A 17,936-nucleotide genomic window follows, 5' to 3' on the forward strand; every position below is an offset into this window, starting at 1 on the left:
CATATTGCACTCTAATATCTACCTTGTCTGCGATGTTGGAGAATGCGGACAAGTCTCCAATGGAGCTTAGCACCCTGGTGACATGAAATACAGTGGCATTCGCCTGCATCAGGAGATCCGCACGGTCATGAACGTGCGCCAGCAACAACTTGACAGGATCATAAGGATCATCCCGCATGGCGGGCTTAATTTGCTGGGTCATGAGTACCATCACCGAGATCGCACTGACGCCCAGTGCCACTAGAACCTGCATGTGTTAATGATCACAGTAGCATCTAATTCCATTTTCACCTTATTCCATCTTCCAATCCAACAAGGACGAAGGTTATTTTTATAAGCATAGATTAATGGAATAAGACAGTATAGGGAATGCAACCACATGGCCAACTAATCCTATCCGGAACCCTCTCCTAAGAGTATCTCATGAAAAAAAAAGGAAAAATAATAAAGAAGAGAGATGGGAAAAAAGAATGATGAACAAAAAGAAGGGATTAAAAAACAATGAAGAAAATGATATTCATGAAAAAGAGAATGACATGAAAAAAAAAAGAAAACAAAAAAGAAACACGATAAAGAGAGAAAGAATGATGAAGAACGAGAAGCGATCAAAAGAAAACAACGAAGAAAACGATATAGAAAAATCGAAAGAGAAGGATTACCAGAGGGAATATGATCCAGTAATGAAGAAAAGCGTTCATTTTCGCACTCATTCTTGCCTGCATGTCAAAAAGATCAAGAAGAAGAAGAGTAAGAGGATAACGCTGAAAGAAAACTAGATACGCAGCAAAGAAGATAAAGAGTTTTAACTCTCTTCCTTAAGAGCGAAGGATTATGGATGCATTACCTCTTCTTGAAATCTTCTCTCTCTGCTCTTTTTTTTTTTCATGCACCTCTTATTTTTTTCCCTTCCTGCTTGTTTTGGAAATGTATAAATGCTTTATATAAAATTGATCACCAAAAACAACTCAAAGTGAGAATCTTCCCAGATTTTCTTTTTTTAGGTAACAACAGCGATAAGGCCAAAAACGATATTCACCTTCTTAAATATGTAAATTAAATAGGATACAGAAGCAAAACCCTAAGCAATGAGCATGAAATCGTTTAACCCTAGCGCATAGCAAGAAGTCGGTCCTTGGACTCCCGTTTAATTTTCCCCTTGACTCGTGAAGACCGGCAGCAAAAATATTTCTATTCATGCTTGACTCTGAGACGCTGCCACGCGACATGGAGCCCGAGCCCCCCAAACCGTGGGCCCCCACCGATTCGGTTGGAATCTTCGAGCGGCCCCCGAAACTAACGGATGCGCCGCGCGGCCTCCACCGGTTCGGTTGGAATCTTCGAGCGGCCCCCGAAACTAACGGACGCGCCGCGCGGCCTCCACCGTTGTTTTGGGCTTATCGAAAGCTATCCTTTCGCGCCTTCCCACCTCCGATCGGCGCCGGCCGGGGCACGGCGGCGGCCTCCGCGACGCGCGGAGCGTGTTCGGTGAAATGCCCGAGAACGCGCTACTTGCTGGCTGAGCCGAACTGAGCGGCTTCGCCGGTACGGTCTCGCCGGGTCTTCCGAGCCTAAGAGATTTTGAAGGCGCATATGCTCTCCTTCATGCATGATTGGATGATGCGAAGTCCAAGGGCGATGGTTTCTCTCTGCACATCAGAGGTAAGGAGTCATTGATATGATTCAGTCAATTTAAATTATAATAACTATATTAGTTCTTCATTTGAAATGTTTTATGACACATGGCAAGTTTGTAGGTTGGATCTTGCTGTGCAAATCATTTCATATCTTACCAGTCTTAAATTCTGTATGCTTTCTGTTTTTGCTCTTGCGTCTAGGTGCTTGTTTCTCAAATTTTGATGTTGGCTTTAGAAAATAGCATGATCCAGCTTAATTATTTTGAAATGTGCATAATTTTGCTTCCCTCACTTTGTGTACCTGGAAGAATTAAAAATTAATTTGGTGGGAAAATACAACTCATCATTCCATGCTGATGCTTCTATGTGTTTGAATTAGATTTTTTTATTAAAAAAAACTTGAGGAGACAAGGAGGATGCGCAATACTCCTCCCAAATGATCTTGACATCAATTGATGGTCAATCTCTAGGATTCAATGTCTGATGAGGACTTAGTGATTTGTAATGAAAACTAAGTACTTAGGAGAGACAAGTGCGTCACGAATTGAATTTTTTTGTGTTTGTGTTTGTTGTATGATGATGAAAGCTTCAATAAATAAGCTTGCCCTTCTACTCTTGCATCAAATATGCATGTCTTCAACCTCGCAATTGGGCAACATGCCGTGTTTTGCGGTAAATAAGCACCTCATTAAGATGCAATGACCCCTCCATGCCTATATTTTCGCACATGAACTAATCGCTAATCAATTCTACGTTCCCATCATATGCCATATTGAGAATATTAATTTTTCATGGAAAGGATGCAGTATTTCTTTTTATTATAGCTTAAACAAAATTCACATGTTTGGATTCTATGTTAGTTCTATAATATATACCTTCATAAATGTGCGATAATTATCTATCAATGGGGGTGCAATAAAAATCATGCATGCTTGTGCACTAAATGCAGTATAATAATGCTGCAGGTTTCAACTCTTTCGTATGATATCCATCATAATGCTAGCTTGTGCGCATTTACGACAATTACAAAAAAGTAGAAGTGTTGACTAGTTGGCTAGAGAGAGAACTTTGCATCTAACGACTTATATTTAGCTTCTCATTACCGAGTTCCTTAACTTGTGGATGGCTAATATAAGAAAATAAAAAATATTCAAAATTTTCAAATATCTATTTTAGAATTCTCATATCGAAGTTTTTTATCTTAGAATTGAAGAGAGGGGATTATATCTTATATTGATATCATGCACTTATAAATATGATATATCTAGAATATTGGTCCTCGTGCTTATCAATCTAATATATCTAAAATTATCATTTTTTATTATCTAGGTCAGTATAAACAAGTATATCTTAGAACATTCACTAATATATTTTTAATAAAAGTCGATCAAAATTTTTCAATCATATTCTTTTTAGTATCTTAAATTAACTTTGACAAAAATATATAAAAAAAATAAATGTCCAATGATTGAAATATCAATTTTTGGTTTCCATCTAATGCTAGGATCTACAATTATCTTGTTTCTTTTTAAAATTTCTCCACCTTCCAACTTTCATCTCAGCCAATATATTCGTGATATATCTTGATATTGATCACTATATATAATGAGAAAACCTGGGCTCCCAAGGAGTGTAACCGCCTGAAAAGTATAGAATTTTTGGTAATAGAGTGGGGCCCATATAAGAGAGAGCATAATTGAAAGAAAGCAAGGAGAGCGCAAATTCTCTCTACCAATAACAAAAACATGATTAAAACCCAAATCCGAATAATTTTTATCACTGGAGAAATCATCTTATAGGACTTGGGACATAATGGCAGCTCGTCCTCCCTTCTTAGTCTCTTTCTCTAGAAGAGAACGATGACCAAGGCGGCTTTGTCCCCATCCCTCCCCTCTCTTTCTCCTTTCTACGTCTCCCTCTCCCCCTTCTCCCTCTTCGACCCCTTAGGTCCAGTGCACGTTAGGTCGGTACGATACAATACCAGTATCATACCAAACCGATCAGTACGACCCCAGTATATCGGTTTGGCGAACCTTTACTTCACCAATTGAATCAATAGGCATCTTGGACTAAAGAATTTTGTTCTAATACAGAGGTACCATTAGATTTGTACCAAAAAGAAAAGTATCAGATTAAGAGTCAACGGATAGTGCTAATTATTAGGGTAAATAACTATCGAACATATTCTATCCCACAGACCTGCCTTGACACCAACATCAAGCCTACTGTTCATTAGTTAAACTGAAAATCTTATCAGTGGTCCTATGTATACTACAAGTTTCAGCTCACTGGTTAGACTCAATACCTTCGCCATATCTTATCCAAGCCTTCCCATTTCTCTGCTATACTACCTCATTTGCGATCCCATTTCTTTTTGGGGGGAATTTATTTGCAACTTCAACTCTATCTTATGGACCTAGTTTTAAGTAAATGCAACAAACTACATTTTACTTTATGCATCAAAGAGGGAAAGTCTAATGAACAGTATTCTTTCTTTGTGATTTGACCTTTCACCAAGGTTAAATCAATGGCCCTACCTCATTGACAGTCAACTATATTTTCTAATCTCGTGATAGACAAGTATTTATCTGGTGGATTACTTTTCAGCAGGCTTGTCGAAGGGGAAAAGAAAAGTTTTAATTTTGTAACTTAGATCAATCACGTCTGCTAGCCACCGTCAAGACTGCAAACTCTATTTCCATTAGATAAGGAATATTATTTATACTACATAAACAGCTAAAGTGTTATGATAAAAATGAACAAGAGGACATCATACCCGAGAATGAGACAGCTGTCAGTGAAAAAGAAAAATGGAGCATCGTCTGTAAGGATCAATTTCTTTAGGAAAGGTACAGTTCCAATAACAATTGCCCATTTTTCTGTTGCAAGATCAATTGTACAAATTAATAATGATAAAACAGAAGTTATATCAGTCAAACTCAAAAAAAGCAAATCCTTAAGCATAACGAATTTTAATAGTAAATGACAAGCTTCACAAGAATCAGATTTTTTCTTTTAAGAAAACAAATCAACCATAAGAAATGAGGAAAACTGCAGATGTCCCAATCCCTGTATGATATCATTTAAAGCCTTTTCCAGTTCTTGTCAACAGCTACTTCTCTGTGGAATAGAACTCTAAGTCGAGAAGGCTTTATTTAAGAATAGTAGAGTATGACTGGAATTTCATCCAAAGTATTAAAGGATTGTTGAATAAAGTGGAGATTTGACCGTACAGATACTGAAAATATCTACCATAATTTATATTTGAACAGATTACTTACAGAAGCAGTTATAGGAGGCTGAAAAATCTGTTTTAGCTTCAATTTTTCAACAAGATAGTGCAGCCGGCTGATTATCTGCATCAGGGGTTTCAGTTGTTAAATCACCCAAAAAAGAAAAAACACAAATCTAGTAGAAAAAAGGATTGTAGTAATTGCAATCATCAGGAGATAAATCTGTCAAATAAAAAATGTTTCTTGAAAGAATAGCCAGATTTGCAACTATTTCATTACAAACTTCTCAGAAAATGAACAGATGGTGTTTAATAAAACAAAGATAGCTGAGAGTGATGGGAGGGACAGCGTAGGAGGAGAAAAATCTCCAGCAGTCCGGGAAGTAATCGATCCAGTAATCCCTAGAAAACTAGGATACTGCACTCCTTTTAAAAAGTGTTATTTCTTATTCAGACTACTCTGAATCAAATCTGTTTTGGTTAAGCACTCCTTTTTCTTTTGGTTTGTTCTCCTCAAACTCCTAAATGTTTGGATATAAGCATCTCTTATTGCTGGATACGATGCTCCAGTGTCCAAATAGGGCTTTAGAAACAATGTACCAACAATTTTTCAGGGGCAACTTTCCTGCCGATTAGCATGTATGCAATCCTAAATGCTAAAAAATACATACAATTTAGGAACCATGTGCTATCTAGATCGATCATGTTAAATTAATCAATTTTCAATTTTAGCAGATTACTATTGACACTCTGTACATGTGATTGCGCTTTTGTCAGCCATAACAACTATTTGGCTGTTTTAACACCTTATTGTTTGCGGTTGCTAAAAGAAGAAATTTCTTATCTATGCCTAGGTTATTAAAATATAAATCCCGAATTGTAACCCAAAATTGTAGCCCAAAATTCGAGTTGCAAAGTTTGGAGCTGCAGCTATTTATATTGTCATTGGACAACAAAAGCACTTTATCTTTATTTTCCAGTATGACAGGGTTGGATGATGTAAGCTTTAAATTGCTGCTGCAAAGCATGTCCAAAAAGCATTTAGATTGAAAATATTGTAAACTATAGCAGTTGAAATATGTTGTTTAATAGAGTTAATGACTTGGGTCTATTTTGACTGGTTGCTCTGAAACCAGACAAACCTGTAACCTACTGTTTTGGTCAAAACTGACCATATCTAATCTGCAAGGGGACACGTATAACTGAAAATTACTTGTTTTGAACACTTAATTTAGTTTGCTAGGACAAAATCCCCCTTCCCCCTGAATGAGATAGTTACAGCAGAATGTCCAAATATAGCAAGATAATATCAGGTGCAAGAAAATATCCTTACAAGTGTGACAGTTAGTAGTCAGCATGCAAGTTACAACATACATTTATGTTAATAAACTTCTTTGTATGATATCATAAATATATAGATATATTCACATCATAAACTCTCTCTAATATTTATTTCCCTTGGTGAAGTGAATGCTCTGTAATCTAACAATTGACCATTTCACTTGAATAGGGTTAACCAAGAAACGCTATCCTACAGAAAGCCAAAAAATTAGAATGAATGGAATATAACATTGAAGTTTGAACCTCAATCTGCTTGATACTCTAATAAAGATACTGACAAGTTAGTTCTAAAGGAGAGAACTTTTAGAAATGATATCCAAGAAAAAATTACATTGGTCTAACTCTAAACACAATTTCATGTTGTCAGCCCAAACAGATCACTCTATTCAAAACGCAAATTCACAAAACAAATGCACAAAGTTGTGAACTATGGATAATTATAGAAAGTCTCTTTCAAAAAATTGCATAAAAACCATCATCTATGATATCATTCTAATCATGAATCTAATGTAAAATAGCAGAACAAGAACTCTGGAGTAGGGTGGCTCCATATTGGATTCACTATATTGAAAGCTAACGTCATGATAAGCAATTTCTTTTCGAAAAGTTTTTTCAGTTAGATGATTTTTTTAAGAAACAGTTAGATAATGGTCCTAATATTTGTAAACAGTATCATATCTTCATACAAAATACCAATGCATTTCCATGCACAAGTTGGTGAAATCTTCAACAAACCCATGAAAGGGGACAATTGTGAGTGCTTTCAACAAAGGTGACTATAATCACAAAGTCAAAAACCACATTGGCCCCACTAAAGCTACTAACCCATCTTCTTCATATCCTTGGATAATGCTATTCCAGAGATGTATTCCGTTAGAGGTTGGAATCTGCCATCAACTCAGAACCTACTCTACAACATTATCATGACATAGATATGATGCCATGCACAAGCAAATGGGATTGCTTCACATAGGAAAGGAAAATGGTAGATCTAACCAGCATAGAAATTTCAATGCACAATCAGAAGTCAGAATTGCCCTTGTCCACCCTAGCCTACCTTCCCATGATTCCATAGTGAATGCTAATGCCAGCTTCGTCCTAGCATAACTCACACCTAAGTCACCTTTGGCAATGGGTCCCTGATTTTTTGTGTTTTCACAAGTGGGGAATTCTACTCCCGATCACTGGATGGAAAGAGTGATCTCTGGGACCACCAATAAGAGACTCTCCTAACCTGAATGATACTATTGTCAAGGCAACCTTGTGCCTGATGAGCTTGTGGCAATGAATATTATGCTTTAGCCATACATCTTTCTTGATGAGCTGCCCAACATGATGGAGTAGTTGCACCATCGCTGGGACCACCAGTGATGTTTAAAGAATTAGGCAACATGATTTCAGGCCCCATTCCAGGGTCATGCAGGAGTACTTTATAGCATCCCTCTTAATGAAGCATCAAATGCTTTGGAGATGGTACCCATGGTAAGGTTGAACGAGCAGGAAGAGATGGAGGCTCGTTGGACCGCTAACAAAAGAATGCGGCTCCTTGTTAGCTTGCAAAGCTTCTTATTTAGAATTACAAGTAATTCTTTTCTCTTGTTGGATTGGAAAGGATTTCTTTATGGACTTGTCTGGATTAATATTTAAAAATAGTAAAATTGGACTTCACAAGTCCAGCTATAATATGCATAGTTTAGCTTTCTCTTTAATTTCCATGAAATTATGTCTTGCAATTTGAGTCATTTGACCTTATGTGGGTTTTTATTTACCAGGGTTTAATCAGCAGGTACCTTTAAGTTTAGAATCAACCAAATGACCATAAATAAATAAAAATTCATTCTAGAACTCATGTCAAATTGTCAAGACTTATGAGGTTTGACTAGGTAACCAACCTAATTTAGCTAATTGATCTTGACCTAAAGTATGCAAATAGCTTATTATGCATATGCTGTGATTTGAGCTCGTTACAAATAAATGGAATCATTGTGTCTGAAATCTAATTTGGGATTTACGTATAAAATGGTCCAGATCTACTCATCCATCCTTACTAAGAGCCATGTCACATGGTCAATATTTCATCACAAATTATGCCATGTTGTCGAATGGATAGAATATTTGTCATGTAATCTAAGGGGGATATAAACTTTTTGTTTAGAGATCAATCACTACGATGACAACATCAAGAACCTAAAACCCTATGATAAACCACCTCTTAAGAGGCACAAGTTTGAATTCCCTAGTTCAACTAAGGGATGATATTCCTTTGATATGTTTTCAAATGGGGTTTCTTTTAAGACTAGCTTGCTCAAAAAGATACAGTACTTAGAATTAAAAATAAAAAAAAACCATAAATAAAATAAGCATGTGCCCATGCACGTATAAGATTTTGGGTCATTCATTTGTGAAGCTACAAGAAACACAAAATGTTCTTACTTTTCCTCTTTTTGAAGATTCTAAGATTATTGCCTCAGGCTTTTGTTGAGTTAGCAACGGCACTTGCTCAGGTACAGCATTATTAATAGCAATAACAGGAGCCGCAATTGGGAGCTTGTCACGCCCCGAGCCCGGGGCGCGGCAGACGCCGCACGCCCGCACGGCGGGCCGCGCAGGCGTGCAAGGCATCGGAACATATCGGAGCGAATACAGATGTTCAAAACTAGCATAATTATTTAAATTGTTCAAAAACAGTCTTACAGAGTTTTAAAATAGCATTTGCTGACATAATTCAAATGTCTAAACTAAACTAACTAAAATGCCAATAACTGAAAAATCATCGAAAATTCTAACGCACTCCCCAATCCCGTGCGATCAAGCCTCTGGATCTGAAAAATAGAAAAAAATAAAATAATGAGCTACACTAGCCCAGTAAGCAATAAAATACCCCCAAAGTGGGGTCAGAGCATATCAAATCATAATACAGGATAATAACTGAAATAAGTCATAAATAACATCGTTATACTATTTTCAAAACTTATTATCATTTTTCAAAAACTCTGATATCAGAATCTCAACATGATAGGCTACGGCCACGTAACCCAGTGGCATGGGTCGCACAAGGTGCCAAACACCACTATTATTAAGCACCGGTGGTACGGTGTCCAAATACCACTATTCTAATCACCGGTGGTACAGTGTCGAAACCGGTTCCTCACAGATTACAAGTCGACAGGGCCAACGTATAATCCCCATTAGCGGGGCCAGAACAGAACAGATCATAGCCATGCTGAGAATGCATATATACAAATATAAATTTCATAAATTGTCTAATCATATTTTACGGATTTCAGAGCATATAACAAAATATTCAAATGAAATTTAAACATGCCAGACCCATTTTACAAAACATGTTTCAAAATTAATCCACTAATAATTATTTTACCAAATAATTTCGAAAATGCCCTTTGAAGCATTAAGTTACTTACCTCTTCTCGCCTAACCCCTGCTTCAGATAGGCGGATCAGGTTCACCTGTTTAAATTTAATTAATTCCTTGTTAATTTCAGAGCTGAGCAAAATCCAGAAATAATACTACTGAGTACGATCCAACAGGTCCTAGAGTTGGCCCATAATGGGCATGGTCCGATAGGGCCCATATCGGACACGGCCCAATGGGCCCGCATAGACCCAGCTAAATAGGGCCCCCAAGGTTGGCTTCTAATTAGTTCATTTATGCAATAAAATTCATTGCAGGGACTAATACTTAATAAAACTTGAGTGAATGGACTTAATAATATATTTGAGGACCTTTATGCAATACAACTTTCTTAGAGGGATCAAACCTAAATTACAGAAGGCTCTTTTGTGCAATAATATACTATCAAGGGCTTAACTGTAAAATTTCATTTACTGGCCAAACAGGTTCGGATTTTGGGTTCTGGGTTTCAAGTTTCGGATTTTGGATTTCGAATTTCGGGTCAGAACTGGATTTCAAATTTCGGATTCTAGGTTTCGGGTTTCGGGTTTCGGGTTCGGGTTTGGGCTCCGGGTTCGGGTTCAGAGTTGAACTGGGTTTTGGGTCGGATTTCGAATCTGAACTGGATTCTAGATTTCGGGTCTGAGCTGGTTTCAGGTTTTCTTCTTCTCTTTTTTTTTTTTTTTTTTCAGGTTCCAACTGGGCCCAAGCTAGGCCCACAGTGAACTGGGCCAAGCTTGGCCCAATTCGGCCCACATTGGCTATCTTCTTCCCCAACCGCCCCCCACGGCAGGGAAACCGAGAGGGATAGCGGAAGAGGAAGAGGGCGGCGGGGTGGCCGGAGGCCACCCCTCGGTCGACGGTCAGCCGGCCGCCATGGCGGTCGGCGGCCATTGCGGTGGCTGACAGGGAGGAAGAGGCCGAGGGTGATCTCGGTTTGGGGCCGAAACGGAAGAAGCATCATGTTATTTGGCATGAGAACGAAGGCAAGGAGGAGGGATGCTCACCGGCGGTCGACGGAGGTGGTGGGTCTCGGCCAAGGGAAGCTCGATCCGGTGTCAAGCGGCGGCGGCGGCGGCGGTGCTTTCCGAAGAGGAAGGAGGTCTCGAAACAGGGGAGGCTCGGGTGGTGGTGGTGGTTGATCGGGCGGCACGCCGGCCACTTGGGAGGCAAGAGCAGAGGAAGAAGAGGGAGGAGAAGGAGGAGAGGAAGAAGAGGGGGGCTCGGTGGTGCTCTAGGGCAAGAAAGGGTGGGGTTTTATTAACCCCACCGTAACGGCCCTCCGCCGCGAAAATCGCGGCGGTCGGGCGAGATCCGCGGCCGTGACTTGGCCGCGGAATACTCGCGGCGTCCTTGCCCCTTTGGTCCCCCGGAGGAGCTGGAGAGGATCGCATTTGCGATCCTCTGTTCTGGCTTTCCAAAGAAGGAAGACGGGGCTGAAGTCGGCTGGGGCTGCCGACTTCAGCCCGTTTCTCACAGAGCTTCTCCTCTTCAAGGCTATCAAAGGTTTCTCCGGGGGGTGGAGCAAGCATCTGAAACACGTAAGTGTACAGAACAACTGCGCCAACCTGCCATATCACCAACTTCAAATTAAAAAAATTATCTATTTTGTAAATGAATACAAGGCAAAATTGTAAACTGCATTATGCTTGCAGCTCCTGATATCTTGGTGATTTTTGATCATTATCTCAATGAACCAGGTGGAGTTTACCCTTCCTCTGGATGATGGTAGTAATATTAATAACAACAAATGTCATTATGATGGATATATGATCAAAAGAATAAATGCACCTTCATTTTTATCCAGGAAAATGGCAGAGTAGCACATGAATTAATGCAAATGATGTTTTTCTCGGCCAGTACACGCTTATATTCACAAATCAGCAGCATACCAAAAATATTCATTATTTCAATGCCTGAGGTGTACATATGGTGATAAGAACGATTATTGACCTCCTGCAAATCATTCAAGACAAATATAATTCAAGTTCTCCATGAGAACATTCTTCACAAGAAACCTAAAACTCTTGAGATGCGAGAATCAACGATACTCGATCATTTTTCTTTTCGCTCTCAAAATACATATTTGAAATGGACCACTAAAAGCAAGCATCAAACTTCATTATTATATTGCACTGGGAACAAAACATGCATATGAAATTCACATAGTAAAGTTTTATTATGAAAAATGCATAACAGCTAATCTATAGAGATTCAAAAGCAAAAGTTGGTGCAATAAGGCCTCAACAGAGCGAATTACACTAGCCAACCATTATACAACTCATTCCAGATCATAAGCCTTAGAAAGTAAAATTGATGACCTTCTCTGAATTACAAAAGGAGGTTTGATAAAAGGCAGTGCATAACATTTTGATGCAGGAGCAGTTTAGATTTTGATAGGAGATCAAGGTTTAATTCAAATGAGGAGCATGTTTTGAAAATATTAATGATATTTATTTGGAAACCCAACTGAAATACAGGTGATAGAACTAGAAGTTCTGAACAAACTGGGCCAGCTTAGTCTGTCAAGTATTTTCATTGAATATCATCTTTGGTGTACAGCCAAAGCACAGTAGTGGACCCTACTAATTATGAGTTATCATGAGATATTACAAAAGGTTTCTTCTAGTAATTATGTTTGCATTGAAGTATATCCTCTTTTGTGCATTGTAAACACAGTGAGACACCAATTTATGCACCAAGGAGAGGAGGAAGAGGGAAGGAGGGAGGAGGAGGAGGAGCTTGAAGGTGCCCTAGGGAGGAGGGCTTGGGGGGTTTTATCACCCCTTTGTATCGGCTCTCCGCCGCGTGAATCGCGGCGGCCGAGCGAAATCCGCGGCCGGGATTGGCCGCGGATTGATCGGAGGGGGGGTGCCGCGGGATCCCTGCGGCGCCCTTGCCTCGTTTGTCCCCGGAGGAGCCGGAGAGGATCGCAATCGCGATCCTCTGTTCCGGCTCTTCCCAAAAGAAGACGCGGCTGAAGTCGGCTGGGGCTGCCGACTTCAGCCCGTATCTCACATGGGGGTCGAACAATACATGCGACAATAAAACCAATTAAGGATCCTGATATTGTAGCCATAATGACATTGACAATAATATACCACCTGCATTTCCAACTTTGTTAGTTAGTTCCATGCTAGTATATAATTTATATTTTCAATTCGAAAATAAAGAAGCTATTTTACAAATTTATCATACCAAAACACCATCACTGGAAACACATCAAATAAAAGAGGAGAAATGACAATATCATAAAATCTATAAATCACCTGCTGTTACAATGTTAGGCATTGCATATTTTTGAAAAAAAAAAAACAGAGCATTAGGCAGGAACAGAAAAAAGGAGCATTCACCATCAATACAAAGATTATAAATAACTTTATGTAGGCTGAGAAAACACCTAAGTCCAGAAAATTGAAAGGGATGAAACTCAGAAAAGTAAGAACAAGCCCTCAATGCTAGAAAATAATTTCTTGGCCAATAGAAGTTACAACAAAAATTTACAAGAAAATACCTAGAAACATCGTGTCATGTCAAATGCTTTATGTCCAAAAGTAATTCCTTAACATCAACTTTCCCTCTTGAACCTCCCCATCCCAAAAATTCCACCCCCAGGAAAGAAGGAAAAAAAAATACTAGCATGCTTCTACGGAGGGATGGGTTTTTATTCCTGCTAATGGTCTTTTATATATCCTAAATTACCTTCGCCATGACTTCACACTAGTTCAAACTGGGATGACACCAATTTTAAGAGCAGAAAAGGTTCTAGAAATGTTATAAAGCATTCAGTGCTCTATGTAGCCGACCACCTAATGACTGCTTAAGACTTACCATTCTACCTTAAGATTGAGATATATTTCTAAATTTGTGATATTTGGCATCATCCTCTCTCACTTACTCTAGCACACGTGTGTATGCACGCAGTTATTAGAAGATCCATAAAAAGGCCTACTAAGAAACTTAATATTTCACCAACAAATCAAGAAAGATGTTAAAGGACAATATCACATACTATCACAGTTTGCTTTTCAAACTTAAATATATTAACCAAAAATAAGTCAAGAAGCATTCTTACCACTCCAACAAATTTTCTAGAGTAATTGCTCTTCCAAGTTGAGAAAATATTAGACAAGGAAGGAGGAGAGAGAAGACTAGCTGCACAAATATCAAAACAGGCTGTTAACAACCCCACTGGAGAACTTGGAAAGAGATCAAAAGTAATTGACAAATTAACATGATTCCTTTTTTTATTTCCAATTGCTCAAAAACAACAGTCTAATCAGCATGAATTATGAAGCAGAAAAATAACACCTGCAATAAATCCGGCACTATTTGTGAAAATCAAAGCACTAAAATGATCTCATACGCTTTAACCAGACTTGCTAAATGGGTATGTAGAGGTGAGAAATTTCCTTTGCAGTTATTGTAAGGCCTCCAAAAATATCCTGCAGTTCAGATGTACAAAAGGATAATGATAACTTTCTTCAAGCATGCAAAAGGAAAGACAATTAAAATTCACATTATCATTCAATTAAACGAGTCCCTTGGGATACATCTTACTAATTATATACATTATCCAATTAATGGGATGATACTGTTTGATAAAAAAAAAATTGCACTATTCTTCAAGAATTGCCCTATACCCAGTGAGATGGCCCCTACTCCAAGTGACGGTAAGATCACACCAAAACATTACATATTTTGGGGGACCCCACCTGCATTTGATGAAGGTACCAGATCCGTAAGAAGGTCCCCATCATGGAAAATTTATACCATACAAAAATCTACTATTTTAAGTAGCGAACTTTGGAAGCCAACTGATGGATCAAGAGAATTTAAGACTACGATAGGTTGCTGAGAAAGTGTAGGAAGGATATGCACGAAAGAGGACATAATTTTCTCCATCTAGATTCTAGGCATACTTAACCCATTTCCACCCATTTTTATCTACTTACCTTTCTCGACAATCAAACATAGAGTAAGTAGTAGTGCTGCCACAGGTAATGAATAAAAAGACAAACTTTCTTTACCCACTGCTCCCTCTGTTTTTCTTTCCACCTTGACCCATTAAATTCCTTTTTAATCAGTTTTGTACCATTCCATAATATTTAAATAACAAATCGACCTCTTTAAAATTAAAACTGCTGTGTCTCTGTGTGTTGTGTGTATGCATGCACGTAGATGAAATCAATTAATATATTTTGAGAAAAAAATTATTCAGTTTTTGCTGGAATTTCAAAAAGTGAGATCCGAACTATGTAAAACTTTCAAAATTTGCTAACAACCATATATAAAAATTACTTAAATGTCAAAGCAAAGAGAATGTGGAAAAGGAAAGAACTTGTTTTACCCCTATCTTCTTTTATCATAAAACTAATAAAACAAACGAGCAATTAATAAAAACTAATTCTGCTTACCCCATTAAGAAGCTTACGGCCATTGGCAGGAAGGATATTCACATACTTGGAGGCCATGAGACACCCCATAAAGCAGATAGTGAAGACCTTTGCAATTGGCAGAATAGCAAACTTCATCGTGGCAAGGATGGATTGCCCTCCACCCCTCTGAGTGTCCACCAGGATGGACAACAAAGACTTCTCCATTTTACCTCCGTAATGAATCTCTCAACCCAGAGGCACAAATCTTTACGCATACACCGCAGCAGCTCCCAAATCACCAACAGAATCGTGAAAAGTTGTGGAATTCAGCATTCCACGAAAAAAACTCCTCCAAACCCGTAGCTTTAATAGAACCTAATGTAATGCTTATTCCTGCAACGAACAAGAAGAGCAGGCAACGTTCACTCTTTTGTGAAACATTTTTTTTTTTAAAAAAAGCACTTTTTAACTAATAACAAGTTTAGCACGACATATTAGAGATAAAAATAATACATTGAAAACTTACGTAAAGCTCAAGAACGTAGATAAAATAAAGATAATTCTATTAATGCAAGACGATTTCCAGTAACATATTCCTGTTTCGTTAGAAATTCACGAAGAAAGGGGTAGAAAACCGCAGAAAGAAACCTCAAATCCTCCAAAGAAATCTCGAAAACCCCAAACAGAACCCTTCATTCATTCTCGAAAGGATTTTATCCTCTTCTTTTTTATTCTCTCTCTATCTCCTTTTCAGAGCAAAAACCTAAATATCAACCCCACCGCCAAAAAAAGAACAAGAAGATAAGCAGACCACCAAACAAAGAATAAATAAATTGGGTCCATTCTCGAGAATTCTCAGTAAAAAACGTCATTGCCGGACGTAAATCCTTCACTAATCAGACGCGGAGAAAAACTAATAAAATACCAAAATTTCATAACTCTTCTCCAATTCTTGAGTTCCAAACCCATTCCTCTCCCAAAAAAAAATACCTGGATTCTTCCAAACAAGAATTCAAACCAGAGCACAAAAATCCTCTTCCAAGTCCAAGATTTAAAGAATGCTCGAATATTTAATCCACTCCAAAGCCCTTAAGATTTGGGAGGAAACTTCGAAGAGGCGGGAGGAAGGGAGAGAAGAACGAGAACTCTTTCGAAGATTCGAAGATTCGCCTGCTGGCTTCCGGCGAGTTCCGTCCAACGGCCTACGACTCTGCAACTCTTTAAACCCGAGGATCGTTCCGTATATAAAACAAATACGGATCCGGTTCTGGATTGCCCCCGACGTTTAGGAGAATGACGATGATACCATTCCGTACGAGAACAACCGGCCGCCCGCATAATTCTTCACTTCTTTGAAAGTACGAGCCGTGGGACCATGCAATCTCTCTCTTACTCCGGCCTGCCTGCTTGCCTCGCTGACTTTAGGAAGCTCTCCCTTCAAAGTTGGGAAGTTTTTTTTTATTTATGATATCCTAATTTTCATACCATTTTGTGCAAGTGTAACTTGAAAATCTTACTTAAAATAGTCGTGTTACTGCATTTAATCGAGAATCTACTTTGTAAGGACGTAAATTCAGTTTTAAATGTGACACATAGGGGATTTTGTAGTTTAATGTGGGTTGAAATTACCAACTCCATTTTTTAATGATTTGCGGCTTGTTTAGAAACTTTTCTTGAGAAAACAAAGCTTTTTATAAAACTATAATATTGTAAATGCGCTGATTCTGATAATCTATGTTATGTCATATGTAAGCTCTCAATAAAAAATACAATGGAGAAATGTCATATTAGGAGTATGTTTGATGTTACTTAAAAAAAAAAAAGTATGTTTATATTTTTTTAAAAAATAGGTTCTCTAAATATATATATGTGTGGTAAATTATCTAAAACTTGCTTTTATCAAAAAAGATTAAAAAATATTTAGACGGCTACTTTTACAAGGAAAGAAAAAACTTTAAAAATCAAATTTGGAGGGGGAGGGGGGGGGGGGGGGGGTGCTCTTAACTTTAGCGTGGGATTTCATATATTAAAAAAAAAAACTTTGGTGTGAGATTTGTATGTTATTTTATTTGACCCCTTCATAATCCATTCCACTCGTGTGGTTTGATTAGGTTATTTTTATTTTTTTAATTATATTAATAAGTGAATAAAATATAGCTCTAAAGAGTGGACCACCAACTCACTATTTTATATTTAAATCCGGTCAACTTTTACATATCTCTAGTTTGTCTTGTACCTACTTAGATAACCACCAATAGGCTATCATAGCGAACTTTGTACTTGTTCATCCATCTCAACCTACTTTGATCTATAAAAATATATATTTTCTACAAATATTCTTTTATTCCTTGATTTAAGCATATGACCAATAAAAAAAAAACATATAATTAAGTTAAAAAAATGCTAACACAGCATGATTATTAAGGATCCCATAAAAAATATAACAGAAATTGCATCAAACATGCTAGATACATGGAGTTGCAAGCACGCAAATGTTTAGATCTAATCAATTTTGTTCCTGTGTACAAAAATAATAGTTATTAGTTTCGTGATAGTTCAAACTCCAGCCAACTCATGCCCATCTCTAGGTCCAAGTTGAAGCTCGTGAAAAATATAATAGAAATTGCATCGAACATTAAAGCTAGTCTAGATACATGGAGTTGCAACCACACAAATGTTTAGATCTTATCAATTTTGATCTTGTGTGCATAAATAATAGTTATTAGTTTCGTGATGGTTCAGTTAAACTCGGAACTCCGGCCAACTCATGCCCATTCCTAGGTCCAAGTTGAAGCTTGTGAAAAATATAATAGAAATTTCATCGAACATTAAAGCTAGTCTAGATACATGGAGTTGCAATCACACAAATGTTTAGATCTTATCAATTTTGATCTTGTGTGCATAAATAATAGTTATTAGTTTCGTGATAGTTCAGTTAAA

At 37.9% G+C, this 17,936-nt stretch overlaps 1 protein-coding gene across 2 annotated transcripts; it reads right to left on the minus strand.

Moving 5' to 3' along the window:
* Positions 1-9,692: 9,692 nt before the first annotated feature.
* Positions 9,693-16,210, minus strand: LOC148703664 (uncharacterized). Of its 2 annotated transcripts, none has more exons than XM_088719680.2 (4): positions 15,987-16,204; positions 15,036-15,389; positions 13,694-13,773; positions 9,693-11,186 (listed from the first exon to the last, which is right to left on the minus strand). In XM_088719680.2, exons 2-4 carry the CDS (start codon positions 15,219-15,221, stop codon positions 10,853-10,855), a joined length of 600 nt encoding a protein of 199 aa, XP_088575806.2. In that variant the 5' UTR covers positions 15,222-15,389; positions 15,987-16,204; the 3' UTR covers positions 9,693-10,852. The 2 variants fall into 2 exon arrangements, 1 of the variants encoding a protein (XP_088575806.2); XR_016400151.1 differs by lacking the exon at positions 9,693-11,186 and adding an exon at positions 12,125-12,722 and having other exon boundaries at positions 15,987-16,210.
* Between the last annotated feature and the right edge of the window lie 1,726 nt (positions 16,211-17,936).

This window comes from Phoenix dactylifera, chromosome 4 (assembly GCF_051530095.1).
Source record: "Phoenix dactylifera cultivar Ajwa chromosome 4, Ajwa_hap1_PhDact_Kaust_v1.1, whole genome shotgun sequence".
Taxonomy (NCBI): Eukaryota; Viridiplantae; Streptophyta; class Magnoliopsida; order Arecales; family Arecaceae; genus Phoenix; species Phoenix dactylifera.

Coding starts and splice junctions, on each gene's coding strand:
- LOC148703664 (XM_088719680.2), bottom strand. CDS start 15,221: ATGGAGAAGTCTTTGTTGTCCATCCTGGTGGACACTCAGAGGGGTGGA. Junction 13,774..15,035: donor GCCGTAAGCTTCTTAATGGG/GTAAGCAGAATT, acceptor ATATTTGTGCAG/CTAGTCTTCTCTCTCCTCCT. Junction 11,187..13,693: donor CTAGAAAATTTGTTGGAGTG/GTAAGAATGCTT, acceptor GTGATATGGCAG/GTTGGCGCAGTTGTTCTGTA.